Raw genomic sequence first — 24,987 nt, 5'->3', positions numbered from 1 at the left:
GGGCCGCGTTGTTGCGGAAGGGGCTGTGACGCGCGCGGAAGGGGCGGAACGCGGTGCTGTAGCGACGGCCGCGGCAGCCATGGCCAAGCAGTACGACATGGTGGAGTGTCCCTTCTGCGATGAGGTCTCTAAGTACGAGAAGCTCGCCAAGATCGGGCAGGGAACCTTCGGGTGAGTGCCCGGCCCTCCCCGCCGTCGGGCCGGCTGCCCGGGGCCGGCCCCCTCGGCCCCGCGGCCCGCCCGCCCCAGGCCCGGGCGCCCCCCGCTTGGGTCTCCCTTCCTCGGCCAGCGCTCCGGCCGCGGGGGCCGGCCTGGCCCCTCAGCCCTCCTTTCCCCGGCCCGGCGCCCCGCTCTGGCAGAGCAGAGTTCACTCTGGAGACGGGCGGGGCGGGGCGGGGCCCTGCACCTTCGCCCAAAACGTGCAGGTTCGGCCAAAATCCTTGTGGGGCTTCTGGGCTGGGTTGGCTCGGCCGCTGCTGAGGGCCTTTGGTGCGAACGGGATGTGGCTGGGTCGGATGGCGGGTCAGCACAGAGCGGTTGTCTTGTCTTTGTGTCTTGTTTGCTGGTGTTCCCGGTCAGGAGCACCTGGCTGCGTCCCTTCTGCCTTGCGCTGCTCAGTGGTTTCGTTCTGGTTTTACAGGGAAGTTTTCAAAGCCAAACATCGTCAGACAGGCAAGAAAGTAGCACTGAAAAAAGTGTTGATGGAAAATGAGAAGGAGGGGGTAAGTGCAGCAGCATGGCAGAAATAGGGGGTAAGTGCCGGAACGTGGCTGGGCTGTGTTTGGCAAGGCCTGGCTGCGGGGTGCGGGGTGGCCCTTTGTAGTTGAAGGCTAATGTTTGGGACGGCATAGATGTGTTTTCACAGAGTAAATGTGTTTCACAATATTTGCAGCTATAATATGCTGTATCTTGAACCTGTAAGGGTGTGGACAGGATCCCAGCCCTGTGGCATTTTTCCTCTCCTGCTGATACTATGATAACGTTGGGCCTTGTGGCTTTGCCAGGGCCTACGGCTTGTTATCACCTTTCTGGCTGCAAAGGCAGCAGTGTGGTGCAGTCCCCGGGCTGCATGGGACAGCTGCTGGGAGGTGGCGCTGCCCACACGTTCCTCCTCCCTCCCGTGCAAAACCCTGTCATCCCCCCCCAGGCGCAGGGCTCCCCGCTGGCTGGCTGTTGTTCGTGGAGGAGCCGGGTAGTGTGTGAAGGGCATGTGCTCAGGGGTGTGCAAGAGATGGGAGAAGCTGGGGAGCGAGGTAACAGCTTAAACAGCGCAGGCAGTAGCTGGGGAGGCTGCTCTGCAGCTTGAGCCAGGCCGTACCGTGTCCCATTACAAATGTGGAAGATGAGGAGAGGAGGGAGGGGTGCCTGCATGCCTGCCTCAGCACCACACAACCACTCTGTTGTGAAGGAATGTCCCTCCGCAGTGGTGCCCTGATGGTAAAGAAATGTGCGCAGTACCGGTGTGGGTGTTTTATTTTAAAGCTCTGATCGGCCTTCAGTGACCTGTGACAGTGCTGCTCAAGCAGGTCCCCTGCCGAGCTGCCGTGGTCGCGTGTCTCCTGTTCTCTAGGCAGGGGTGGCCTGGTCTCACGCAGCCCTAATCCCCGTCCTTTCTTTCTCCTTTCCAGTTCCCCATCACAGCCTTGCGAGAGATTAAAATCCTCCAGCTGCTCAAACATGAGAACGTGGTGAACCTCATAGAAATCTGCAGGACCAAAGGTAGCTTGCGGGGTTCTCTCTTGGGCTGGCTGCCAGCTTTTTTTTTCAGCCCTCCTTCTCTGCTGAGCGGGCTGGTGTTTTGTGCTGGGAGTGGGGTCCTCTAGCTCAGCATAGGCCTCTGTCCCCGCCTGTGATGCGAGGGGTGATGGTACGCTCCTCTTGGAAAACAGTTTCTTACAGAGTTAGGGTGTTGCTGCACCTTGGCTGGAAAAAGCTGCGGTCAGTGCTGCTGGGCTATGGGTGTGCTGTGGCAATGGATGCTGCCCCTATTGGAAAACTCCTGAGAGGCTTGAGATAAACCCACGCTGGAGAGACTTTGAAGCAGAGGGTTTTGAGGCCGGAGCTGTGCACAGCCAGTTCCCTCCTGTCGGGACCTCTAGCTGTCCCTCTCGGTTGGCTTGCGATGGTTTGTGGCAGCTCTGTGCTGATGATAACAGCTCCAGCTGGAGACTTGCTTGGCTTGCTGTGGATGGCAGTGACTGCTCGTGCTGTGAGAGCTGGGACTCCCCTCGGGGTGGCCCTGAGCTGCTCTTCCACCTCCTCGCTTCTACCTCACGTGGTGTGCCCCTGCTGCGTGACTGGCACGCTCAGTGCGCTTGGCCTGGCTCCGTTTCCAGTGAAGTTGTTTTAAAACACTTGGTAGCTTTTATACGTCCTTCTCTTCTGTGGATTTGTATTGTAAAAAATACTTTTGAAAGTGACAGCTGATGTTCAAGCCTGCCATTCTCTGTATTCAGTCACTGCCATGAAATAAAAATGAACGTGGCAGGTATCTGGTGATGATGTGTTTTTAAAAGTTCACTGAACTGGTAGAAGTGTTTGGCCCAGGACCAGGAGCTTGAAGTTACTCTAGTCCTCTACGGCACGTAGATTATAGTCCTCCGAACAGGTATGAGTCGAAACACTGACAAGTTAGTTTTGAATTCACTGTGTGATGAAACAAGTTGTGGTGGTTGCATGGCTGGTGTACCCAAGGTAAATATTTTTGTAGCCATATCGGTCGTTTGTGTTTTGTTTGAATTCCAGTTTTCACCCAGATCTACTTTGACCTCAGTTTCCAGTAAAGCAGAAATATTGCATGTGCTGTTCTCAAACTTTTAAGCGCCTCTCTTTTTAGGTGGGAAAGGTGTGGTAGGGGCCATATGTGTGTAAGGAATTGCAAACCTCGTATGGCAGGCACCCTGCTGGCTGGCAGAGTGGTGCGTTTCTGTGAGGGCTGAGCTTAGCTGTCATTGTCCAGTAGGAGCTGCTGATCGGCAAGTTTTGCTGATTACAGCTGATGAAAGTCAGCTTTCTTTTCAATGTTTTGCGTGTGTGCTCTAGGAACGAGATTGAAATAGACTGCTTCATTTGAGGCTTCCTGTTAGTGACTTTAAATTGCAATTGGAGTTGGAGTTTGAAATCCCTTTGATCCAGAGCAGCCCATTTTCACAGATGATGTTTGAGGCTGCAGAAACCCCCGCTTTCTAATACTCTGTTAGACAGATTTTTCTCTGTTTCTGCATTTTTCCTGGGGCTGCCTTTGCGGGCGTCTCCGTTATCACTGACGCGATTGGTGGTAGTGCTTGGCTGGCAGCTAGTGGTATGTGCACCTGCCAGCCGTGGCTTGCAGGGAGGAAACCCCACAGCCGTTATGCGCACAGAGCAATACAAAACGAAGCTTTCAAAGATTTTCGTGCCCTTGCCTTGCCTGTCTGATCACATTCACGACTCTGCTCCTCATCCTCTGTTCTTCTGTTGCTGGTTGTGGGTCTTGGGGCCTGCAGGCTGTTTCTGGTTCTCTGTGTGCCTGTGCCCTGAGGTTTTGCCTAGTGAGCGCTGTATGTATGAGCGGCAGGGTGGCTGGAGGCCAGGAGGAGCTGTGCTGGGGTTAAGGGTCCCTCACTGACGGTCCCTCCTTGCTTCTCCCATAGCCTCTCCATACAACCGCTGCAAGGGCAGCATCTACCTTGTGTTTGACTTCTGCGAGCACGACCTGGCTGGCCTTCTCAGCAATGCCCATGTCAAGTTCACGCTCTCAGAGATCAAGAAAGTGATGCAGATGCTGTTGAACGGCCTTTACTACATCCACAGGAACAAGGTAACGGCCAGATCTGTGCTGTGCTCTGAGGTCACCCTGCTTTCTGTGGCTTTCCAAGGAGTGGGTGTCTTAGCACAGGCTGGAGGGAAGTCCTTGCTTGTCCTCCACCTCTGGAGCTGCTGGCACCAAGGAGGTGCTGGCACCAGGCGCCCAGGGAGGGTACCTTAACGGCTTAACCTTTTGGCGTCTGTCCTTGTACAGATCTTGCATCGAGACATGAAAGCTGCGAATGTCCTGATCACACGGGACGGAGTGCTGAAGCTTGCAGACTTTGGGCTGGCTCGAGCTTTCAGCCTGGCTAAGAACAGCCAGCCAAACCGCTACACCAACCGGGTGGTGACTCTGTGGTATCGGCCGCCAGAGCTGCTCCTAGGTAGGAGGTGATGGGCTCTGCCGGCTTCTCTGTCCTTCTCGTTCCCCTGGGTGACTAACGCGACATCTCTGTTTAGGGGAGCGGGACTATGGTCCCCCCATTGACCTCTGGGGTGCAGGGTGCATCATGGCAGAGATGTGGACCCGCAGCCCCATCATGCAAGGGAACACAGAGCAGCACCAGCTCACCCTCATCAGCCAGCTCTGCGGATCCATCACACCGGAGGTGAGGGCGTGAGCGTGAGCGAGCTGCAGAGAGCGGAGGGAGGATAGAGGCGGTGGTGTGGGCAGGTTCTGGGATCGGCCATTCCTGGGCCTCTTCCCATGCCCGCTGCTGGCAGGGAGGCTGGGGAAGCTCTGGCAAACTCTGCTTGCCTCCCGGCAGCCACGTGCACGGTGGGGCACTGCACTTTCCTCGCTACTCTGTGTAGACTGCAGCTGTCACATCACTCATGTTAACCTCCTGAGGAGAAAAGGGTGAACATGCCTCCCGGACCCCCTTCGGCAGGGGTGGGTTGTGTCCTTGTATTTGAGCACAGAGACGATGCTGGCTGCTCCAGCTGTGAAAGAACAGAACATTGCATGTAGGAATCTGTTCTGGCCTGTGTTTGGGGGTTGTCTCACAGATAAACACCCTTTGAATTTCTGCTTAAAGAAGGGTGGGTTTTTTTTTTTTTTCTGTTTGTTTTGTGTTGAGAGGTTTGCCTCTGGTGCTTTGAACTGGTCACCTTGAAAAGCCTCTTCAGTTCTGCCTTGTCACTCGTGGCATCGGCTCAGTTCTGGTGGGAGCAGTTAGCTCTTTCTCAGCTCCTTATTTAATGGCGGCTTGTCCTGCCCTCTTGTGGGGGCTTGAGCTGGGGGATCTCTTGGCCGGGGCTGTGATCTAGGGGTTGTGTTGTGCAGGCAGCTGCAGAGGCCTGATGCCTGTCCTGCATGCATTATGTACGTACATTGAAGGTGTTTTCTCTTGTATGTAAATACCTGGGGTGGTCTCTCGGATCAGGGTTGAGGTAAGTGCTGGTGACTGCAGCAGGCTTTGCTTCCTAAGGATAAAAGGAGCCACAGACATCCTGGTTGTTACTTAGCAATCGGTTTTGTGGCTTTACCTTTCTGGATGCTGTAGCTGGCATGAGCCTTGCTCTCTTGTAGCTCTTTCGTGGGAGAACCAGAAATCCTGGAGCATCCTGCAAGCTGTTTCCATTCCAGCAGGACTCCGTCCCGACTTGTCCACATGTCTCCAGGCTTTAGCGTACCCTTTAGGGCCTCCCTCATGCTGTGGGAACAAGGTCTGGCAGTTTGGAGATTATAAAATAGCACTGTTCTCTCTGCAGACCTCACCCGAATTTGCCTGAGGGTGTTCGCATCAAAAATGGCTTGTCCTCTCTGTAACTATTTCCTCCCAACCCTGCTTTCCTGCCCCTTCCCAGGCTTGGCCAAATGTGGATAAATACGAGCTGTACCAGAAGCTGGATCTTCCCAAGGGTCAGAAGCGCAAGGTGAAGGATCGCCTGAAAGCCTACGTCAAAGACCCCTACGCACTCGACCTCATCGACAAGCTGCTGGTGCTGGATCCCGCCCAGCGGATCGACAGCGATGATGCGCTGAACCACGACTTCTTCTGGTCCGACCCCATGCCCTCAGACCTCAAAAACATGCTGTCCACCCACAACCAGTCCATGTTCGAGTACCTGGCCCCACCACGCAGGAGGGGTGGGCACATGCCCCAGCAGCCTGCTAACCAGAGCAGGAACCCGGCCGCCACCAACCAGACTGAATTCGACCGAGTGTTTTGAGTGGGGGCTTCCCCAGCGGGGTCCCAGCTGGGCTACTGCGCAGGCTGCGTTCAGCGGGGATGTCCTGGCAAGGTCTTTCTGTCTGGGAAAGGACTTTCTTCAAGGCGAAGCGCCTGCTGGCTTTAACTCGGCTCTGACATCTCGTGCGGCAGCTCAGCCACCACGGAGCTGCTACAGAAGGTGACACCTACAAGCCTGCAGATGTTTCCCTACAGCTTTGTTACAGAACTCCCACACCCTCCCCCTGCCCCCCGCCTCGCCCCAGCAGAAGTCTGTACTGGTTATGTTAATCTTGTAGAACGATTGTTATGGACCTGGCGATGGAGAGTGTGGCTTTGTTAGTGCTGGGGCTCTTGGCAAACAGTGCCATGACTGGGAGGACTGAGAGTAGCTGCCCTGGACCAAACTCGGCCCTACTGGGAGCTGCCTTCAGCTCTTCAGGGTGGTTGTAGCTCCTGCACAGTGTATCCTTTGAAGCACTGGCGGAGGATGACTCAGAAGTGTCCTGGGGAAGGCAGAGTCACTCTAGACAGTGTGACTGACTCTCACTGGCGTTTGGGCTGGAGCCTCGAAAGGTGCTCACCAGGCCCGTTGCTCCATACAGCCAGGATTTATGGTGGGAATCGCGTGGTTGCAGCGTCCGTGCTTTCTTCATGGCAAACTGCAATTGGGTGTCTTGTCAGACACACCCAGGCTGCGGTGTGCTTTCCCCGTGGCGCTGGCTGGGGCGGGAGTTTGGATGGGGAAGGGAGCTGGGAGCGCTGGCCTTAGCCTGGGGTGAGATCTGCTGTCTGCAGGGATTTCACAGTGGCGTGGCAGCGCTTGGAACACTGTGGTGGGAGCAGGGTGACTCTTCGAACACTCACGTGTCCACTCCTCTGTCCTGGAGCTCTTTGCACTAGCCTAGAGCAAGACTGCCGCCTTCCCCGGCTGCAGCGACCAGCCTGATGCACTGGGACGGTGTGCGCACACCTGCCAGAGCTCGCCAGGCCTGAGTTACGCGGAGCAGAGCGATCCTTGCGCTCCTTCACCCGGTCCGTTGGCTGAACTCTTTGTCTTCCATGGCCGTCTGCTGCAGCTGGCCGTCTTCTCAGCGAGCCCCATGGATCGATCCCAGGACTTTCAAACAGCTGATGTGTACAGTATGTGGTGGGTGATAACCTTTGGCATTGGATAGGTTGTCTGTTAACCAGGGTTAATGGCAAAAGCCCTGTCGGTAGCATAGGGTCTGGGTGAGGAAGCTGTGGCGAGCAGGGCCGTTCTCAGGACAAGAAGGGAGCATGTTCAAGGGCGTGTATGAGGTAAATCTCTCTGGTAAGAGCGTCCGGTTGGGGGGGAGCCTGGTTTCCTTGGGGAAAAATGAAGTTGGTTGCAAGCAGTAATCTAGATGACTTCTGCCGGCTGTGAATAAACACGCTGCTGTCCCCAAGGGCGGGCTGGCACCTGCTGCGGTCCCTCTGCCTGAGCACGGAGGGCAGCTGTGAAACGGCACCTTCAGCCTGCCCAGGGCGGGTGCCCGGGCCTGGGGGCGGCATCGCGGCTCTCCAGGGCTGCCCTCCCGGGGTCCCGGCTCTGCCCCCCCCCCGCTGTAACCGGAGGGTGGGTCGGTGCAATGAGCGCTGCAGCAGGTGATGAACGAGGCAGCGCCGGTAGCTGAGCAGGGGCGGCTGGGGATGGGGGGGGGGGCTGCGCCCGGCGGGGGGGGCCGGGGCGGCCTTGGCGCTGCGGGGAGCCCCGCCGGCTGCCGGGGGCTGCCCGCCCCGGGCGGTGAGGGGGCTCCCGGGCCGCTGCTGCCCCTCGCTAATATGGCGTCCCCGCGCGACGTGGCGGCCAGCCGCCCGTGTCAAAGATGGCGGCGGGGGCGGGGCGGGGGCGGTCCCGGCGTGGGCTCCCGGCGGCAGGCGCGCGGCGCGGCACGGGGCAGCGAGATGGTGGCGCGGGGGCTGCGCGCGTTGCGCGGAGCGGTGCGGACCGCTGCCGGGCGCCGGTTCAGCACGCGGCCTGCGCGCGCCCCCGCCACGGATTACCAGGTAGCACGGATCAGCAGCAGGCGGGGAGCGGGACCTCGCGCCGGGGGCGCGGGGGGGGCCACGGGGAGGTTGGGGTCACCCGGGGGTGTCCCGCCGTACCGGGCGTGGGAGGGCAGCGGCGGCCCCTTCCCGAGCCAGCGGCCTGCGGGCTCCCGGGTGGGCGGGGGGGGTCCCGGGGCCGCCGCTCGCCGTGCCTTCTGCCGGGGGCGGCCGGTGCCCGAAGGTCGCCCTGCGAACCGCCGTCCGCCGCGGCAGCCCCGGGAGCGCGGCCAGCAGCCGCGCCGCGTCCCGGGCGGGGCCTCGGGCATCCCGAGCCCGTGCGGCTGCCGGGCGCCGCGGGGGCGCCGGCGGTCCCGGGGCCGGGGGCGGTGCGGAAGCCCCGGAGCTGCCCCACGCTCACCAGGGCAGGATGCGCCACCGGTGCCGGTCTGCTGCCTGGATGGGGTCCGGCTGCTCGGGGGGTCCCCGCACCGGGGCCACTGGCTTGTCCCACGCCAGGTCCCACTGCGGTAGGGCCAAGCGTGCGGGCCCGGGGGGCTCGGTGGCCCCCGGCAGCGGCCGTGCCAGATGCACCGTGCAGGTGCAGCTCCGCGGCTGCGGTTGCGGCCCCGGTTAGAGCCGGCGGGCAGGCATGCTGGCACTGGAGCGCCGCCCGCTCGCACCCGTGGGTGGCCTTGTCCCGCCGGGCAGGGGTGGGTGCCGGGTGCTGGGCTGCCCTGTGCCTCCCCGCGGGGCCAAGGGGCGCCGGTGGAGGGGTGGCTCCCCTTGCCCAGAAGGAGCCCGTCCCCGCGGCGTCCCCCAAACAGGTGCTGGCACTGCCAGCGTGTCACCGCGGGGCCACGGCGGCAGCCAGCGGGCACGGCTGCGGGAGCCAAACCCTATGGGGTGGATCGGGCTGGGCTGGCCCCTGGGGCTGTGGGCCCAGCCCCGAGGCTGTGGTGATGGGCGCCATCCTGACCGCCCCCAGGGATCTTTCCAGGACACCATCCGGACCCTCAACACCCTGCAGACCAATGCCAGCGACCTGGAGCAGGTGAAGCGGGAGCGTGGCGACCCCCAGGCCCAGCTGGAAGCCATGCAGGGCTTTTTGGAGCGGACCGGGATGAAGGTGAGGAGGGGGTCCCCCCATCACCACACCCCACCCCACCCCGTCCCAGCAGTGGTGCCGCCATGCTCGGTGCTGGCTGCCTCCTGGGGGTCTTATAGGGTGGGTGACCTCTGGCAGGTCGAGGACCTGGATCGACTGAACATCATCCATGTCACGGGGACGAAGGGCAAGGTGAGGCAGATGGGCAGTGCTGGGGGGCAAGGGGGGGCCTCCAGCCTCTCTGGCTCTGTTTGCCCCAGCATGGGGGGGTTAACGCTGCTGTCTCCCCAGGGCTCAGTGTGCGCCTTCGCTGAGTGCATCCTCCGCAACTACGGGCTGAAGACGGGCTTTTACAGGTGAGTGGGGGGGGGTCAGGAGGCTTTGGGGGGGCTGGTGGCACTGTGCCCGACTGTGCCCCCCTCTCCTGCTCTGCCCCCCCAGCTCCCCTCACCTGGTGCAGGTGCGTGAGCGGATCCGCATCAATGGGCAGCCCATCAGCAAGGAGCAGTTCAGCAAGTACTTCTGGCTCGTTTACAACCGCCTGGAGGAGACCAAGGTGGGGCTGGCGGGGGGTGCTCCCTCCCTCGAGGACCCCCCCTGGGCCATGTGCCCCAGTGCTGGTTGGGAATGCCCAGTGCCACCCTCTGACACTCACCCTGCCCGGCAGGACCCAGCGCATGACAACATGCCGGCATACTTCCGCTTCCTCACCATCATGGCCTTCCATGCCTTCCTGCAGGAGAAGGTGGGTGGTGGTGGCTTCTAGCTTGTGATGGGGACGTGAGGTTGGTGGGGACCTCGGGGAGGGAGGGACATGGGGTCCAGCCCCCACTCGGGGCTGAACGTGCATCGGCTGGGCTGTCATGGCTATAAGCAGGGGATACTGTGCCAGGGGATGGTCCTGCTGCGAGTGTTTAGGCAGGCATGGGCTTGGAGGTGCAGTGGCAGGGACCCACCTGCCTCTCCAAACCCATGGGGACACATGCTGCTGGTGGCTCTTTTGGTGGCTCCAGTGTCCCCATGTACCCAGGTGGACCTGGCGTTGGTGGAGGTTGGCATTGGCGGCGCCTACGACTGCACTAACATCATCAGGTAGGAGCCAGCAGCACTGAGCCTGTCCCCTGGGACTGCCAGGGCAGCCTAATGTCCCCGTGGTGGGGAACAGGGGGACCACTGCCATACTGTGTCCTCAGGGCACCGGTAGTGTGTGGGGTCTCCTCCCTGGGCATCGACCACACCAGCATCCTGGGGGACACCATGGAGAAGATTGCCTGGCAGAAGGGGGGCATTTTTAAGGTAGGGAGACCTGGTCCTCCCTTTTCTTATGGTTTGGGGGTGTGCTCGCCCATGGCCCTGAGCACCCCGTGGCCCCAGGTGCCCCCATGGCCCTGAGCACCATGGTCCTTCGCAGCCCGGCGTGCCGGCGTTCACTGTGGCACAGCCGGAGCGGTCACTGGAGGTGCTGAGGGACCGAGCCCAGGAGCGGGAGGTGAGTTGGGCGGCGCAGGGGTATGTGCATGGGGGGTATCCACAGCGGGTGGCTCAGCCTCCTCTCCCCACAGTGTCCCTTGTACCTCTGCCCGGAGCTGGATGACTTCGAGGTGGGCCACCGGCCACTGGAGCTGGGGCTGGCAGGTGCCCACCAGCGCTCCAATGCCGCCTTGGCCCTGCAGCTGGCACGGACCTGGCTGCAGTGCCGCAGCTGCCACGGTAAGGAAGTGGATGAGGGTGGGAGGGCTGGACCCCGCCATGGCCCTCGGGGTCTCAGTGGGGTGCCCATCCCACCAGGTCTCGGGGAGCTGGAGGAGGTGCTGCCAGGCGCCGAGCTGGCAGGGAGGCTGGTGCCGCTGGCACCTGCCTTTCGACCCACTGATGCCATGATCCAAGGTGCGGTATGGCCCTGCCGGGACCCCCCAGCCCATCACAGAGCTTGGGGAGGGGGGGCCACGCTGATCCCCCAGCCGGTGCCACCTGTGTTGGGGGGCACAGCCAGGCTGCCTGCCCCACATTTGAGCCCTGTGCAGGTACTGGTGCTGGGGGCGGGGTGTAGGGGGATCCCAGCCATGCCCTGTGCCGCCCCCCCAGGCCTGCGGGACACAGAGTGGCTGGGCCGGACCCAGGTGCTGCCCCATGGCCCTGTGACATGGTACCTGGACGGGGCCCACACCACCAGTAGCATCCAGGCTTGTGTCCGCTGGTTCCACCAGGCTGCCCTCAACCAGGACAAATCCCACAAGTAAGGGGACACACACAGTGGGGGGGCACAGTGGTGGTGCTGGGGCTCCCCATGGGGCACAGCCCACCCACCCTTTGTCCCCGCAGTGGCTCTGAGGTGCGTGTGCTGCTCTTCAATGCCACGGGGGACCGGGACATGGCAGCGCTGCTCAAACTGCTTCTGGTGAGGTTTGGGAGGTCATGGGAGGGGGTCACTGCTTCGCTGCAGGTGGGGGGAGCCGTGAGGAGGAGCTGATGCTGTGCAGTCTGTCCACCCTGCTGTCCCTGGGTGTATCCCACCTCTGTGCCCCCCACGAGGGTCTTGCAGCTCTGGGTGCAGGGGGGGACATCGGATGACCCCCTGCCTGGACCAACCCCCCGTGACCCTGCCAGTGTGGGACTGGTCCTGGTGGCAATCCCGTGGGTGGGTCCTGAGGGCTCCCCCAGTGCTGACCCCCCCTCCTCTCCCCACAGCCCTGCCGCTTTGACTACGCTGTCTTCTGCCCCAACTTCACGGAGGTGCCCGTGGCCAGCAATGCAGGTGAGTGCTGGGGAGCCGGGGTCTCCCCCGGCCCCGCCCCTCATCCCCAACCCCTCCCTGGCTCCCCCTAATCCCTGGCCCCCATCCCCATCTCTCCCAGACCAGCAAAACTTCAACGTGACACTGGAGAGCTCGCTGACCCGCTGCCTGGAGAACCAGCAGACGTGGACCCGGCTGCTGGAGGAAAAGGAGGGGCAGGACCCCTGGCTCCCAGCCCCCCTGCAGCCAGCCTCTGCCCGAGGACCCCTGCTCCTGGTCCCCCCAGCCCCGAGACCCCTCAGTTCCCCAGCCCTCGTGTTCCCCTGCCTGGCCCAGGCACTGAGGTGGGTGGCACAGGGCCGGGACCCTTGGCTGGCAGCGCCCACCGCCGTGGGGGCTCACCCCCACCCCGCCGCCAGCAGAGGGGCTGTGCTGCTGCGGGAGGCGGCCGCCATCCACGTCCTGGTCACCGGCAGCCTGCACTTGGTGGGGGGGGTCCTTCGGCTGCTGGACCCCGCGCTCTCCCAGTAACGGGGGTGCGCAGGGCTTTGCACCTCTTTTTACTTGAAGCGCCGGTTCTGCCCCAGATGGTGCTCGGAGGTGGCTGGGGGGGCACGTGGGACCCCCAGACCCTTCCCGGCTCATCCCTTTTCACGCCAGTGCCTTTTGCCTGTGCCCCCCGCAGGGGGGACACTGGCCATGGGGGAGCTGCTCCCTGCCCCCAGCCCACGTTGGTGGGACTGGCTGGGGGGGCCCTGGCCTCTGGGGGGGCTGCCCCAGGCTGTGCCAGGGTCCAGGCGCCCAGGGGCGTAGAGGGAGTTTTGAGGGGGCGGTAGGTGGGAGCCTCAAGCCACAGCGAGGTGTGGACTAATTTAACATAGGGGAGATTTTTATTATTATTATTATTATTAATAGTTTGTAACTTGGGTGGGGAGCTGGGAGTGTGTGTGGTTTCTGCCCATCACCCCGTGGGGAGCCAGCAGCCCCACACTGCCTCACCCCCCTTAATAAACATTTTGCTGCTCCTAGTGGTGCCCGCTGCCTTCTTGGGGGGACCCAGGAGAGGTGCAGGGGGTCACCCCAAGTGCTGGGTCTTGTCCTGGGGGCACCCACTTTTGCCCACCCCCCACCCCCCCATTTGAGGGGGAGCCCTGGGGGAGGCTTTGGGGGTAGGTACTCTCTCCGCCTCCCCGGTGCGCCCAGCAGCAGGGGACCCCAGGGGGGTTGCAGGGTGCCCCCCTCCCCCGGCGTGGGCTGCCCTTGGGGGGCCAAAGCATTCACTGAATGAGTAACGGAGGCCCCCTCCGGGCTCGGCCTGAGATTTGGGGCAAAACACCAGCTTAATGGGGCTGGGGTGGGTCCCCAAGTCTGACAGTCGGGGACCGGGTGGGCTGGGGGGGGTCAGGCCATGCTGCTGGTGGAGCAGGGGGTGCTCTGGGTGCTGCCGATGCTGTGGTTGGTGCTGCTGCTCTCCGAGGCCGGCACCGTGCTGGAAACTGGCTGCAGTTTGGAGGTGGGACCTGGCTCGTGTCGCGGTGCCGGAGGGAGAAACGCCGGAGGGAGAAACACCGAGGGGAACCGAGCTCAGGGTGGCTGGTGGTGGCCATGGCTCATGCCCGCTGGGCTTTGCAGCCCCCATGAACAAGCCCTCTGGGCTCGCTCCCCACCATCCCCTGGTTGGCATGGGCACAGGGGACCATGGTGGTACCAGGAGCAGGAGGGAGGGCAGGGGGTACCCCGGGGCAGTAGGGGGGACCCTGGGGAGCCATGGGCACCCCCAGTTGGGTCACTCCCCTGTGGAATTTCCAGGAGGGCCATACAGAAGATGGCAGCAGCCTGGTCCCTGGCTCACCTGGGGACTTCAGCCAGGTGCGGACATGGGCAACCCAGTACTGGAGATGCATGTGCCCCCCCCCGCAACCCCACCGTGGGGGTCTGCAGGGGTGGTGGATACTTACGGGTGTGGGAGTAGATGTACCAGAGCCCGGCAGTGAGGAGTGCCCCGATGAGGAAGGCGCCAAAGGTGATGCCCAGGACGGTGGCCAGCCCTAGCCCACGGTCTGTGGGAGGATGAGCCCGTCAGCACTGCCCTGCTGGAGCGGGGGTCCCCTTCCCACCCTAGCCTCCTCTCCTGCCCCAAACTCACTGTTGGGCGGCCGCCAGCCATCCTTCACTGTCACCTCCAGTACCTTCTCGAAGATGGTGTTGTTCTGTGGAGGTGGAGGTTGGGGTGAGAGCAGGGAGAGCTGTGGGGGGACAGGGCTAGGAGCCCCCAGACACTCTGGGGACCAGGGATGCTGCTCCCTGTTGGGCTGGGACAAACCTGCCAGGCTGCCACTGCCACTGGTGGGGACCAGCACGGTGGCATCATGGGGTGGGGAGTTAGTCACACTGACCTGCAAGCCAGCCTTGCACTTGAGGGTGGCAGAGAAGGGGATGCGCCCACCCTCGGGGACGGCGTAGGTAAAGCGGAAGCGCCAGACCTTCCTTCCGTGGCTGCTGGGGGGGCCCTCCAGCAAGGCCACCCCTGTGCCGCGTGCCTCCCCGCTCTGCACCAGCAGCATCGGCTCCTGCCCTGGTGCCACCAGCCAGCACTCCTTCAGCTGCAGGTCAGCTGGGTGGTCCTCCCACCGCATGGACGCCTGCCGGGGGAGCAGGGGGACAGGGTTAGGGTCTCTGGCCCAGGGACAGCTGGATGGCCCCAGCCCAGGCACCGAGCTGTTGGCAGTACCTGCACGAAGACCTCCTTGTTGACCTCCAGCTCCGTCTGTGGTGCCTCGAAGGCGGCGGTGGGGAAGAGGCGCAGGAAGAGCTCCCGTGGGATCATGCACTCAAAGGCCACCTGCAAGTGGGCACAGCACTGAGGCCACCACCACCCCAGCTCCCAGCACCCAGCTGGCAGTGACACCAGCACCCATGGTCCCACCCCAGGCCCGCTGGGAAACCCGGCTCTCACCCGCACGCTCTGGAGCACTGTGCCCTTGGCCAGGTTGAGGATGAGCTGCAAGAAAGTTGAGAAGGTTGGGTCAGCCAAGTGGTCCCCACTGTGGGGGTCTATTGTCCCCACTGGGACCACGGGGTTCCCCCCTACCATGGGATGGGATGGGATGGGATGGGGGTCCCACCCACACCCCCTCATCTCCACCAGCACCCAGGCGCAGCAGCAGGGCTCAGCCCTGGGCTGCAGCAGGATGTTTCCAACCATGCAAAAACAAGGAGGTTCTAGCAGAGAAGCCCCACTGGGCATCACTGAAGCCCCCACAGGGCACTAGCAGGGCTGGGGGCAGTGCCCCAGCCAGCCCCTCCTGCCTCACCTCATTGTTGGCAAGGCCCCTGTCCTCCACCAGGGTGCCGCAGTGGCTGAGGGGGGTTTTCAGCATGAAGTGAGTGGCGTTTTTTTCTGCCTGGCAGTTGATGTCCCGCAGGGTGATGTTCACCACATCCTTGATGGGCTGGGAGAAGAGCACCTGGCAGTCACCCACTGGCTGGGGACATCCACCCCAAGCAGGATGTGAACCCCCATGGGTGATGCTGGTGGGCACTGGGAACACCCTCACCTCTAGGTGGGACCTGGCGATGATGATCTCCATGGTTTCATCTGTGCACTTCCAAGGCCGAAGCATGACCAGCAGCAAGTAGGGCAGTGAGGCAGTGGGGGCCGGGGCGGCAGGTGTCTCGGGCACCCTCTTGACTGGCTCTGTGGGATAGAGAGACAGGGGGGCTGAGTGGGGGTAGCAGGACACCCCCATCACACCCATCCCTGAGGTGCTGGGGGCCTCACCGTGCTCCTGGATCTCCAGACTGATGCGGGCGCTGGGAGGGATGGTGGAGAAGGAGGCGATGACGCTGTAGTTCTTCTCAAAGGCTTTGGTGACAAGGCCCTGCTCCGTGTCGGGCAGGTGCTCCCCGCGGTGCAGCATCGGGGACATGGATGTGATCTTGTAGTTTCCAGAGACCTACAGGGGGTGGGAGTCAGCACAGCGGGGCTGAGCAGGGATGGGGGCAGTTGGGAATCCTCAGGGCAGGGGTGGCTTGCAGTAAGGGGGCTGCCATCTCCCCATACCCAGTGTCCCCAGGTGCCCTCCTGCCACCCTCCCCATACCACCAGCATCTCTTTGGCATCTGGCAGCCCCCTTGGTGGGGGTGGTAAGGGGACACACATCACGCTCAGCCCTACTATGAACTGGATGGAGCAGTTGTTGACCGAGAGTGACCAGGTGAGGTTGGTCCGGCTCTGCAGGATGAGGATCTGGTTGTTCACGGCTCTCTCGGGACAGCTCAGGGTCAGGTTCACCTCAGTGATGGGGGAGCTGCAAAACCATGAGATTCCCCCCACCCCAGCATGAGCATTCTGCAACGGTGGGTCCTGTGCCCTGCCTTGGGATGTCCCACGAGACACCCCAACTCCTTCCTGAGCATCTCCAAGCATGCCCCACTGCCTGTGCCACCCCACTGACACCCCAGGGCACCCGCTGCCAGCACCGTGCGGTACCTGGACTCCGACAGCAGGTGGATGATGTGGGCAGCCCTGGTGCTTTGGGTGTCCCCACGTGAGCAGCCCTTCATCTTGTGGAAGAAGACCTCAGTTTCGAGGTACAGCATGGCATTGAAGTGCTCCTGGGGGATGCAGTGTGGGGGGCTTCTGGCATCTGTGGAGGCAGGGGGTCACCAAAGCCAAACCGGGCTCAGCAGGTGGGGAGATGCTTGGGGCCAGGGACATTGGTCCCAAAGCATCTGCCCCTGGACCATGCTTCGCCCTGGCAGGTTGTCACCCTTTGGGAACAGGAAGAGTATTGCTGCCCACCCCAGCCCCCCAGTGCCAACCCCTGGCCCCACACACCTTCTCCCAGGCGGAGCTGGACCCAGCGAGGGTCCTGCAGCTTGCTGTAAGTTGTGATGCCCCCATAGGTGTCCTGAGCCCAGGCCAGCAGCTGCTCCTCGCTGGTGACCATGGGCAGCTCTGCGCCCAGTGCTGTGGTGGTCCCTGGGCTGAGGTGGGCATCCTGTGGGGCGAGTGACAACCTGAGCCAGGGTGGGGGGCAACCCCATCCCTCCCCAGTGCAGGCTGCCATGGGGAAAGCCTTTCACCAGCACGAAGGATGGCGGGTGTAAAGCTAAGCCAGGCAGGCATCCCTGCAGCCCCAGTCCCACCATGGCTGAGGGTCACCCTGGTGAATGGGGGTTTTGGGGGCCACAAGCTGGGAGCGGTGTGGGCAGCCAGCAGCATGGGCTCGGCCCACTTTATTATTAGCCACAAACAAAGCAGGAGGTTTATTTTGCTAACAAAGCTCCCGGCCCTGGCTCAGCTCGCTGGAGCCAAACCCCATCCCTGACCTTCCTCCCACCGGCTGGAGGAAACGGGAGCTTTTTCCAGCCCTGTGCGTCATTCCCTGCCTGGCCAGCCCCGTGCTCAGCACCGCCAGCAGCGGCCAGGCGCGTCCCCTCCTCCCCAGGGCACCATGAGCATTGTTTCCAGGGACACCCTCCCATAACATCTCCAGGGATCTCCCCAGCCCTGCTGTCCCCCAGGGTTGCTCCTGGCTGCAGGGCCACAACACTCACAGTGTGGATGCGCAGGTCTGGGCACAGGGAGGTGACAGTGGCTGAGCAGTGGGCGCACAGGAGGACGAGCACTGCTGACCGGTTGCAGCCACCAGCTTGTGGCATGACAGACACCTTCAGCGGGAAGGCAGGGGCCTGGAGGTGAAAGGGAAGAGTGTCACCACCGTGGTCACCAAGCCCTGTTTGCTGTCACTTCCCTGGCTGCCCCCCGGCTACGCTACCTGCCCCTGGAGCCAGAGGCAGCATGGATTGCCCTCGGGCTGGCCCTGGGCACAGACCACACAGGAGGCAGCTGTGGCCACATTTAGGAGACAGGCTGGGGAATGCAGAGATGCCATGTGGACGTGTACCCACACCAGGGGGGCAAACACTCCCTGGCTCCCCCAAGCTAGGGGCCAGGGCATCCCCACACCAGAGATGGTGGCAACTCCACACTGAGGTCCAGCGCATCCCTGTACTGGGGTCTAGGCACCCGCCTTGGGGACCAGGGCATCCTTGTGTCAAGGACTGGGTAACCTCAGCACTGGGCACCAGCATGTCGCCCCACTGTGTATTGGGGTGTCCCCACACCAGAGATCAGCCAGTCCCCAGACTGGGGACTGGGGCATCCCTACATCAGCAGCCAGGGCATCCTTGCACTGGGGCTGGAGTGTCTCCACACCAAGAACTGGACTGGAGCATCTCCACTGTAGGTACCGGAGTGTCCCCCACTGAAGAGTGGGGCATCCCCACCCAGGGCACCGAGACATCCCCCTGTGGGTTTCCCAGCCCCACCTCAGCACTGTGCAGCTGTTCCAGGCTCCAGACTGGCCATACTGGTGCGCTTGGATGCTGGGGGCACAGCAGTGGCACACACCACCCTCCATGGCCAGCACTGCCTAGCAGCCTCCAGCTGGAAATCCAGATGGGGAAGCCAAATCATCGGGCACTAAGTTTGGCAACTGCCATCTGAATCACCACTTGCAAAATGCTGAGCCAGGCAGCGGGCAGGGAGAACCAGCCGGGGACTGGGTGGGTGGAGGCAGCTGCCAGTGCCGGGCACAGGGCCGGTGGGCCAGGGCCATGGGCATCCCAGCCTGGCCGCAGCCCCGTGGCAAGCGTGGGTGGCCGGGGACTCCGGGTGGCCCCCGGGCGTCAGGGAGGAGCTGGCGGCTGTTTTTCCTGCCGCGTGTTTTGTGGCGCTCCATTGTTCGGCTACACGAGTGGCAAGAGCCTCGCTGCTGCCCTGCTGCCGCCTTTCAGGTTATTTTTTTCTTTTTCTTCTTTTTTTTTTTTTTTTTTTTTGCATCATAGGGATCTGCTTATAGAAAGTGGCTTCCAGTAATTCTTCTATAAGTGGAGCCGCGTCCCTGCCCAGCTCCCCCCGTGCACCACAGGGCTCCATGCCGCAGCTGTGACATCAATGTGTCCCCTGCCACCACCAGTGACAACCCCAGGCCTCGACGCTTATCCATGCACTGGGTGCCAGCGCTACGTCAGGCTGGGGAGAGGGGCCCTTGTGAAACCCACCCTCCCACAGTGGCTTCTGGCCCAGGTCCCACCTCCTCCTGGAAAGCAGAACTGGGAGAGCTGGGAGGAGGTGGCGGGGGGAGTGTGGCGCCAGGCGGCCAGGCGCCGGACCAGAATTGGGTGCTAGGTTTGCCGGGGCCTGGCTAGCACAAGGGGAGCTGGACCACGCTGCAGAGTGGCTGCGCAAACCCACCTGCTGGTGCAAACCCACCCAACGGTGCCAAGCAGCACCAGCGCCAGCCCCGCTGTGGCTCTGTGCCCGTCCTCGCCCAAAAGGTGCCCGGGACACCCACAATGCGCCTATCGCCCCTCGACAGGGCGTGCCAGCACTGGCAGCCAGGCTTCTGCTCACTTGGCCGCCTTCAAGTGATGTGCCTCCCTCCATCCCTTCATCCTTCTATCCCTCCATCCCTCCCCAGCGCAGTCCCCATGGGATGCCCGTGGCTGTTCCACTCCTGAGCCGGGACCAGGACACCTCCCCAGGGAAATACGGGTTCCCGGGACATCCAGGGCAGGGACAGCCCCGGCAGCCCAGGCTGCTCGAGGAGTTGCCTCTAAAGACTTTAAACCCTCTTCAGGGCCAGAGACACCCACAGCTGCCCTGGGAGGGGAAGCTTGGTGAAGGGGCCATGGACAAGGTTACTCCAGGTCCTCTCAGTCTCCTTCGTTAGAGGGAAGAGCTCTGGGACACCCTGCCCAGTGGGAACAGTGCCGGGGTGACAGTGCTGGGACCCCGCTCACTCACCTTGGACCACTCAGCGCTGAGGACATGGACTTCTTGGCTGGTACGCAGCGAGCTGCTGCTGACACAGCCCCAAGGAACCGTGCTGGTGGCATAGAAGAGGGTGATGGGCGGCTCGAGTGTCACCGGCTGCAGGTCACAGCCCTCGGCTCTCCCAGGGTCTGGGTGGAAAACAAAGAGACTGTCAGTCCCCGCTGCAGGGATGTGGGGTGACACAACATAGCAGGTGCATGACGTGGGAGGAGGCTGCATTGCAACACCAGCCCCAGCACTGCCCCCGCGCCCCCGGCACGGCGTCCCCACAGCCCCGCTGCCGGCACAGCACCCGCGGGACCATCTGCTACGTGTTTGCTCAGGGCTCATCTGCTGCTGTCAGCCCCCGGCTGCAATCACGTTAATGACCCTTGGATCAGGGCTGGAAAAATCCACTGTCCCGGCTTGGCACTGCTGCGTGCCAAAACTCGCACCCGGCTGCCCCGAATGCTCAGGCGGTGGCGGAAGCCCCCCCCCCAGCATCCCGCAGGAAAGCGGGAAGCTCAGGTATGGAAATGGCTGTAAAGCTCATCCTCCGTGGGCGCCAAGGCGTGAGCTTTGCCCCATCCTGAACCCCCCGTGCAGTGCATGAGCGAACAGGGCTGGTGGGCAACTGCCAAGGGAAATCCTGAGTGCAAACAGCCGTTTGAAGGCCTGATCCTGTAAATCCCCGTTTGCCTCGGCCATTTCCTCCACCCCAGGCAGCCCTGCTGTGGCTGGGCTGCCGTCAAGCTGGCTCCTGTGTCGGGAGGTGTCCTGGGGATTTGCTTGCACCCGTGGATGCTCCCTTGCAGGGGGCTGGGCAGGATGGAGCCCCATGGCCACAGCTGGGGGCTTCCCATGGGGAGCTGGTGCCTGGGGTGCTGGGTTTGCTCTGGAGGTGGACACTGAGCTCCGTCCCTTCGTTCTTTCCCATCCCATACTTTCTCATCCCTGGCGGCCCCAGCCGCTGTGCTGGGAGGTGACTGGACCCCGTGCCAGGGCCACCCAGCTGCCCCTGCGGGGTCTGGGGCCGGAGGGCGTGATGCCTCAGGTCAATGAGGCTTTGGGATGCGGCAGCTGGCAAAGGGTCACTCACACCATGTCACGTCCATCATGACATCCCTGGCCCATGCCTCACCATTGCAGTGGCATGGTGCAGACCCCCCCAGTGACGCTGCCATGGGCCCACCTATTGTCCAGCGCTTCCTCCCCCCGGTGCGGCCGCCACGTGGCCGGCAGCATCAGGAGGAAGATAAACAGCTGCTTATCTGGGCGCCACAGGCTGCGTCCCTCTTCCCCTCTGCTCCTGCCTGGACGGCACCGGGCACGGCTGTGTGGCCCCTGCCATTGCCAGGCAGAGGCCGGGCAGCTCATCACACCTCTGGCAGCATCCTGCGGGGTCAGGCAGGGCCAGGGAGCCATGGCCGGGCTCGCTCCCGGCACGGGACAGGGATGCCAGTGAGGGGATACGGGGCAGCAGTGCCAGCTGGGCACCATCGGTCACTGGGGAAGGCAGCGGGCTCCAGTATTATGTCAGGATCAGATAAGGGGGCTCAGCTGGGCCGGGGCGATCAGATAAGGGCGCTGTTATTTTTGTACTCCAGGAAAGGGAAAAAAAAAATAAAAAGGAAGAAAGAAAGAAAATTCACTTTATGTTTTTCCAGCCGCCCGCCCTCTCCTTTGCTCCAGCATGGCTGAGACCAGGGAGCGGGGACAGTTCCACTGCAGCTCCCCCCTGGGTCAGGGGCTGGAGGGGTGATTCCTGAGGGTTTTGGGAGCAGATCAAAGTCCCTGGGCAGAGAGCAACGCCCAGGGGTGCTGGGCTGGGGCATGCAGGGCCAGGGTGGCAGCACAGGATGCCCCGGGGGACGGGCAGTGCCACTCTGGCATCCCGACATCTGGCTGTGCTGCCTCGGCACTTTTGTAACGAGCTGGGCAGTCTCAGCCTGGGTCAGGAATGGGGACGGACCCCACGCTGCAGCCCAGGGGGGACTGTCACCCTCCAAGCCACTGCTGGCTGTTGGACCATGCGGAGGTGGCATCAAGGCTCAGATAACAGGGTGGATGGGACCCAGGTTTTGGGGCTGATCCAGGCCATGCCATTCCTGCCCCTCTCTAAGTCAGCCAGGTGCTGAGCAGGCTCGCTCAGGGACAGGAAGGAACGACCAGCAGCGTGCTTGCCCTGTGGGGAACAGCACCAGTCCCTGCTGGAGGGAGCACAAAGTCCCCCACCTCTGGAAGCCTCCTGTGGCTGTGAGAGCCCCCCAACACCAGACCTGCCGTGGGCACCCCCAGCCCTACAGGTCCCTGCTGAGGAGAGGTGACAATCAGACAGGAAACGGTGTGTGTGGCACTGCTAGGTAGGAGGGTGACCATATAGCACAGCTGCATAGATATGGGATGGTATGGCAGAGATAAACAGGACACAGTCTATACAGCAGAGCTACGCAGGACAGGGACCATACAGGCACAGCCACATATGACAGGGACTGTACAGCTCAGTTACATAGGACAGGGACCGTATGGCATGGCTACGTAGGCTAGGGACTGTATAGCACAGTTAAGACAAGGACTGCATCAAACGGCTACGTAGCACAGGGACAGTATGCTATAGCTATGCAGTATGGGGACTGTATAGCACAACTACGTAGGATAGGGGCCATATAGCACAGCTAAACAGGACAGGGACCATATGACACAGCTACTCAGGATGGGACCATACAGCATAGCTACACAGTGCTCAGCAAATAGAGCACAGCCATGTTAGCGCAGGGACTATATGGCACAGCCATATAGGATGGAGACCATCCAGGACAAATACAAAGGACACTGACTGTATGGCACAGCTGCATAGGACAGAAATGACATTGCACAGCTGTGTGGGATGGGGACCAGATGGCAGAGCTATGTGGTATAGGGCCTATACATCACAGATAGGGAGGACAGGGCCTCTTATGGCACATCTACATAAGATGCAGACCATATGGTACAGCTATAGGATGGGGACTATCTCACGCAGCTACATAGGACACAGAGCTTACTGCACATATACGAAGGATGGGGACTGCATGGCACAGCCATCGGACAGGGTCTGTACGGCACAGCTACAGGGGACATGGACCTTACAGCACAGCTAAAGGATGGCTCCGCACCGCACAGCCACACAGAGCTTACTGCCCATCTGCGCAGGATGGGGCCCACGCGGCACAGCCTCACGGGACAGGGGCTGCCCGGCACAGACACCGGGTGCTGCCAGGGGGGACGGCACGCAGGGAGTGGGTGCTGAGCCTCCGGCGGGGACACCCCAGCAGCACCCACCGGCGATGGCCCTCGCGGAGGCCAGGAGGGACACGCAGCACCGCCAGCCCCAGCCCCCACAGACTGCTGCCGCTTTCCCAGCTCCCTCTCCCCCCACTGGGGGGTCATGTTCCCGCCCCCCCCCCCCCCCCCCCGGCTCTGTGCCCTCCACCCAGCCCGGGTGTCCCCGGGCATGTCACCGCTTGAAATGCTCCCTGTGGCTTCGCAGGGACCTTGGGGTGGTTTGGTGCTCCCCTGTCCCACCGCTCCGGCAGTGGACGAGCCCCCCACTCCGACCCCATGGGCTTTACGGGGCTTCTCCCGCCCGAGCCCCCGGCCGGACGCCCGGGGCCACGCCAGGGCACCGGTGCCGCTGCCTCGGTCGGGGCACAGCAAGGGCGGCCCGGCCACCCCCCGCCCGGTGGCGCAGCCGGGCTGTCGGGGGTCCCGGGAGCGGCGGGGCTGCGCTGGGGACTTCGTCCCTCCCCACCGCCGCGGCTGCCTCCCCCAGAACCTTCTCTCCCGGGGGCGCCACCGCCGGGACCCCTTCGGACACAGACCCGCTGCCTCCCAGAACGCGGAACCCCCCCCGCCCGGAGCCACCGGCGGGTCCCACCGCCGCTGCCACCCCAGAGGTCCCGTCCAGAGGTCCCATCCCAAGAAGGGGGTGCGTGTCGCCGGTGCCCCCCGGCCCCACTCACCTGGGCGGCCAAGCAGGGCCAGCAGCAGGGGCAGGAGCGGGGCGGCGCGGGGGCCCATCTCCGCTGCGGCCGCTCCCCGGGAGCCAGCGCCGAGTGCCGGGCGGCGGCGGCGGCAGGAAACCGAGCCCGCCGGGGGAGGGCCCGCGGGCGGCGCGGCTCCGCGCCGGGAGGAAATGCCGCTGGCGGCGCTGAGGCCGTGCCGGCGGCGGGGGGGCAGCCTCCCGCCACGGGGGGGTGGGGGAAGAGGAGCGACCCCCCGCGGCAGGCACCATGCCTCAGTTTCCCCGCATCGCGGAGCGGGGCATCGCCTCCGGAGGGGTGCGTTGGAAGAGCCCCAAGCAGCGGAGGGGGGGCACTAGCATCCCAAGGACCCCTCCCTGGTGAGCGGAGGGGTGGGACACACAGGGACTCAAGTGGGGTGAGCCCCCCACCAAAATACACCCCTGCATACTGCTGCAGCACAGCCTGACCCGCACAGCGAGGGGGGCTGCTCCCGGCGGTGGGGACAGGGGCTGCCCCGATATTCAGCCCGCACCCCAACAGGGTCACGGTGTCCCTGGCCGGTGACTGCCCGTGGCCCTGGCTGCCCACCCGGGGCCAGGGGGCAGGGGGAGGGTCCCTAGCACTGCTGCCTGTACCCTTGGCCAGGGGCTGCCCGGACATCTCTGCCTGGCAGGTCTGGGGGTCCCCTGAGACAGGGCTGCCTGGGCAAGAGGTCACAGCGAAGCACCACCGAGGTGGGAGTCAGGGGGTGGCCGGGGGCACCAGGGAGCCCCTTCTGCAGCCCTGCCCCATCCCTCCCACAAGTGCCAGCAGCTGCTGCCCCAGGTGAGAGCCCTCACGCAGCTAATGGTGCAGCTGGGAGCCCGGTGCCGGGAGAGGCAAAGGGGTGGTCTCCGCTCCAAGCCATGGCGGCGGTAGGGGGACAGCACTATGTCCTGCCAGGGAAGCCTGCGAGGCTTGTCCCCACCAGCCAGGATGTCCCCGGAGATGTCCGTGACCTGGGGTGAGCAGCAGACATCTCCCATGACAGAGCACTGCCATCTCCTGGGGACCGCGGGGACAGGTGCTCACCCGGGGATGGGGACAGGGGTGGGGACCGGGACGAGGCACAGGCACCCCTGGCCCTCCCACACCCCTCTCCCCCCGGTGACACTGCAGGGCGATGAGCAAGAAGCCCTCAAACCCTGGGATGCTGGTGGCTGGAGCGTGACAATCAGGAGGGTGGCTATGGATGGGGGGTGGCCGCACAGGTAGCCCCATGCACCCCACTGAGCCCCAGTACAGCATCTTCCCCCCATCCTGCTGCAGCTTACAGGGTAGCCTCAGGCTTTCCAGCCAGAGCA

The 24,987-nt window shown here is 63.1% G+C and overlaps 3 protein-coding genes across 7 annotated transcripts; 2 read left to right on the top strand and 1 right to left on the bottom strand.

Annotated features, from left to right (window-relative positions):
* The first annotated feature begins 13 nt into the window (after positions 1-13).
* On the top strand, positions 14-6,282 carry CDK9 (cyclin dependent kinase 9). The gene is made up of 7 exons (XM_055721047.1): positions 14-171; positions 641-722; positions 1,629-1,719; positions 3,633-3,799; positions 4,001-4,172; positions 4,249-4,397; positions 5,599-6,282. The coding sequence occupies exons 1-7, from the start codon at positions 80-82 to the stop codon at positions 5,962-5,964; spliced, it is 1,119 nt and encodes a 372-aa protein (XP_055577022.1). The 5' UTR covers positions 14-79; the 3' UTR covers positions 5,965-6,282.
* A 136-nt stretch (positions 6,283-6,418) lies between these two features.
* FPGS (folylpolyglutamate synthase) lies at positions 6,419-12,843 on the top strand. 5 transcript variants are annotated; one of them, XM_055721004.1, is made up of 15 exons: positions 6,419-7,265; positions 8,974-9,102; positions 9,220-9,273; positions 9,373-9,437; positions 9,523-9,637; positions 9,749-9,826; positions 10,112-10,173; positions 10,275-10,377; positions 10,493-10,570; positions 10,644-10,791; positions 10,870-10,968; positions 11,167-11,317; positions 11,404-11,479; positions 11,770-11,836; positions 11,937-12,843. In XM_055721004.1, exons 1-15 carry the CDS (start codon positions 7,245-7,247, stop codon positions 12,344-12,346), a joined length of 1,656 nt encoding a protein of 551 aa, XP_055576979.1. In that variant the 5' UTR covers positions 6,419-7,244; the 3' UTR covers positions 12,347-12,843. The 5 variants fall into 5 exon arrangements, with proteins under 5 accessions (XP_055576979.1, XP_055576978.1, XP_055576974.1 ...); XM_055721003.1 differs by having other exon boundaries at positions 8,962-9,102; XM_055720999.1 differs by lacking the exon at positions 6,419-7,265 and adding an exon at positions 7,630-7,994 and having other exon boundaries at positions 8,962-9,102.
* On the bottom strand, positions 12,684-23,783 carry ENG (endoglin). Its single transcript, XM_055721007.1, has 15 exons — positions 23,642-23,783; positions 19,632-19,789; positions 17,378-17,512; positions 16,656-16,818; positions 16,308-16,464; positions 15,993-16,125; positions 15,597-15,771; positions 15,373-15,512; positions 15,130-15,267; positions 14,772-14,816; positions 14,547-14,657; positions 14,212-14,457; positions 13,962-14,025; positions 13,774-13,875; positions 12,684-13,335 (listed from the first exon to the last, which is right to left on the bottom strand). The coding sequence occupies exons 1-15, from the start codon at positions 23,697-23,699 to the stop codon at positions 13,217-13,219; spliced, it is 1,944 nt and encodes a 647-aa protein (XP_055576982.1). The 5' UTR covers positions 23,700-23,783; the 3' UTR covers positions 12,684-13,216.
* Positions 23,784-24,987: the final 1,204 nt, after the last annotated feature.

The sequence above is a fragment of the Falco cherrug genome, chromosome 9, assembly GCF_023634085.1.
Source record: "Falco cherrug isolate bFalChe1 chromosome 9, bFalChe1.pri, whole genome shotgun sequence".
In the NCBI taxonomy this organism is placed as follows: Eukaryota; Metazoa; Chordata; class Aves; order Falconiformes; family Falconidae; genus Falco; species Falco cherrug.
The sequence above is the reverse complement of the archived record's forward strand: the minus strand, read 5'-3'. Positions and strand labels throughout refer to the sequence as shown.

What these genes read in the sequence shown, in the direction of transcription:
- CDK9 (XM_055721047.1), top strand. Translation starts at nt 80, where the DNA reads ATGGCCAAGCAGTACGACATGGTGGAGTGTCCCTTCTGCGATGAGGTC. An exon ending in TGGAAAATGAGAAGGAGGGG is followed by an intron (nt 723 to 1,628) that starts GTAAGTGCAGCA and finishes TCTCCTTTCCAG; the next exon opens with TTCCCCATCACAGCCTTGCG. An exon ending in ACTACATCCACAGGAACAAG is followed by an intron (nt 3,800 to 4,000) that starts GTAACGGCCAGA and finishes GTCCTTGTACAG; the next exon opens with ATCTTGCATCGAGACATGAA.
- ENG (XM_055721007.1), bottom strand. Translation starts at nt 23,699, where the DNA reads ATGGGCCCCCGCGCCGCCCCGCTCCTGCCCCTGCTGCTGGCCCTGCTT. An exon ending in CCAGCTCCGCCTGGGAGAAG is followed by an intron (nt 16,465 to 16,655) that starts GTGTGTGGGGCC and finishes CTGCCTCCACAG; the next exon opens with ATGCCAGAAGCCCCCCACAC. An exon ending in CAGTGCTCCAGAGCGTGCGG is followed by an intron (nt 14,658 to 14,771) that starts GTGAGAGCCGGG and finishes GCCCACTTGCAG; the next exon opens with GTGGCCTTTGAGTGCATGAT.
- FPGS (XM_055720999.1), top strand. Translation starts at nt 7,638, where the DNA reads ATGGGGGGGGGGGCTGCGCCCGGCGGGGGGGGCCGGGGCGGCCTTGGC. An exon ending in TGGAGCGGACCGGGATGAAG is followed by an intron (nt 9,103 to 9,219) that starts GTGAGGAGGGGG and finishes GACCTCTGGCAG; the next exon opens with GTCGAGGACCTGGATCGACT. An exon ending in AACCAGGACAAATCCCACAA is followed by an intron (nt 11,318 to 11,403) that starts GTAAGGGGACAC and finishes TTGTCCCCGCAG; the next exon opens with TGGCTCTGAGGTGCGTGTGC.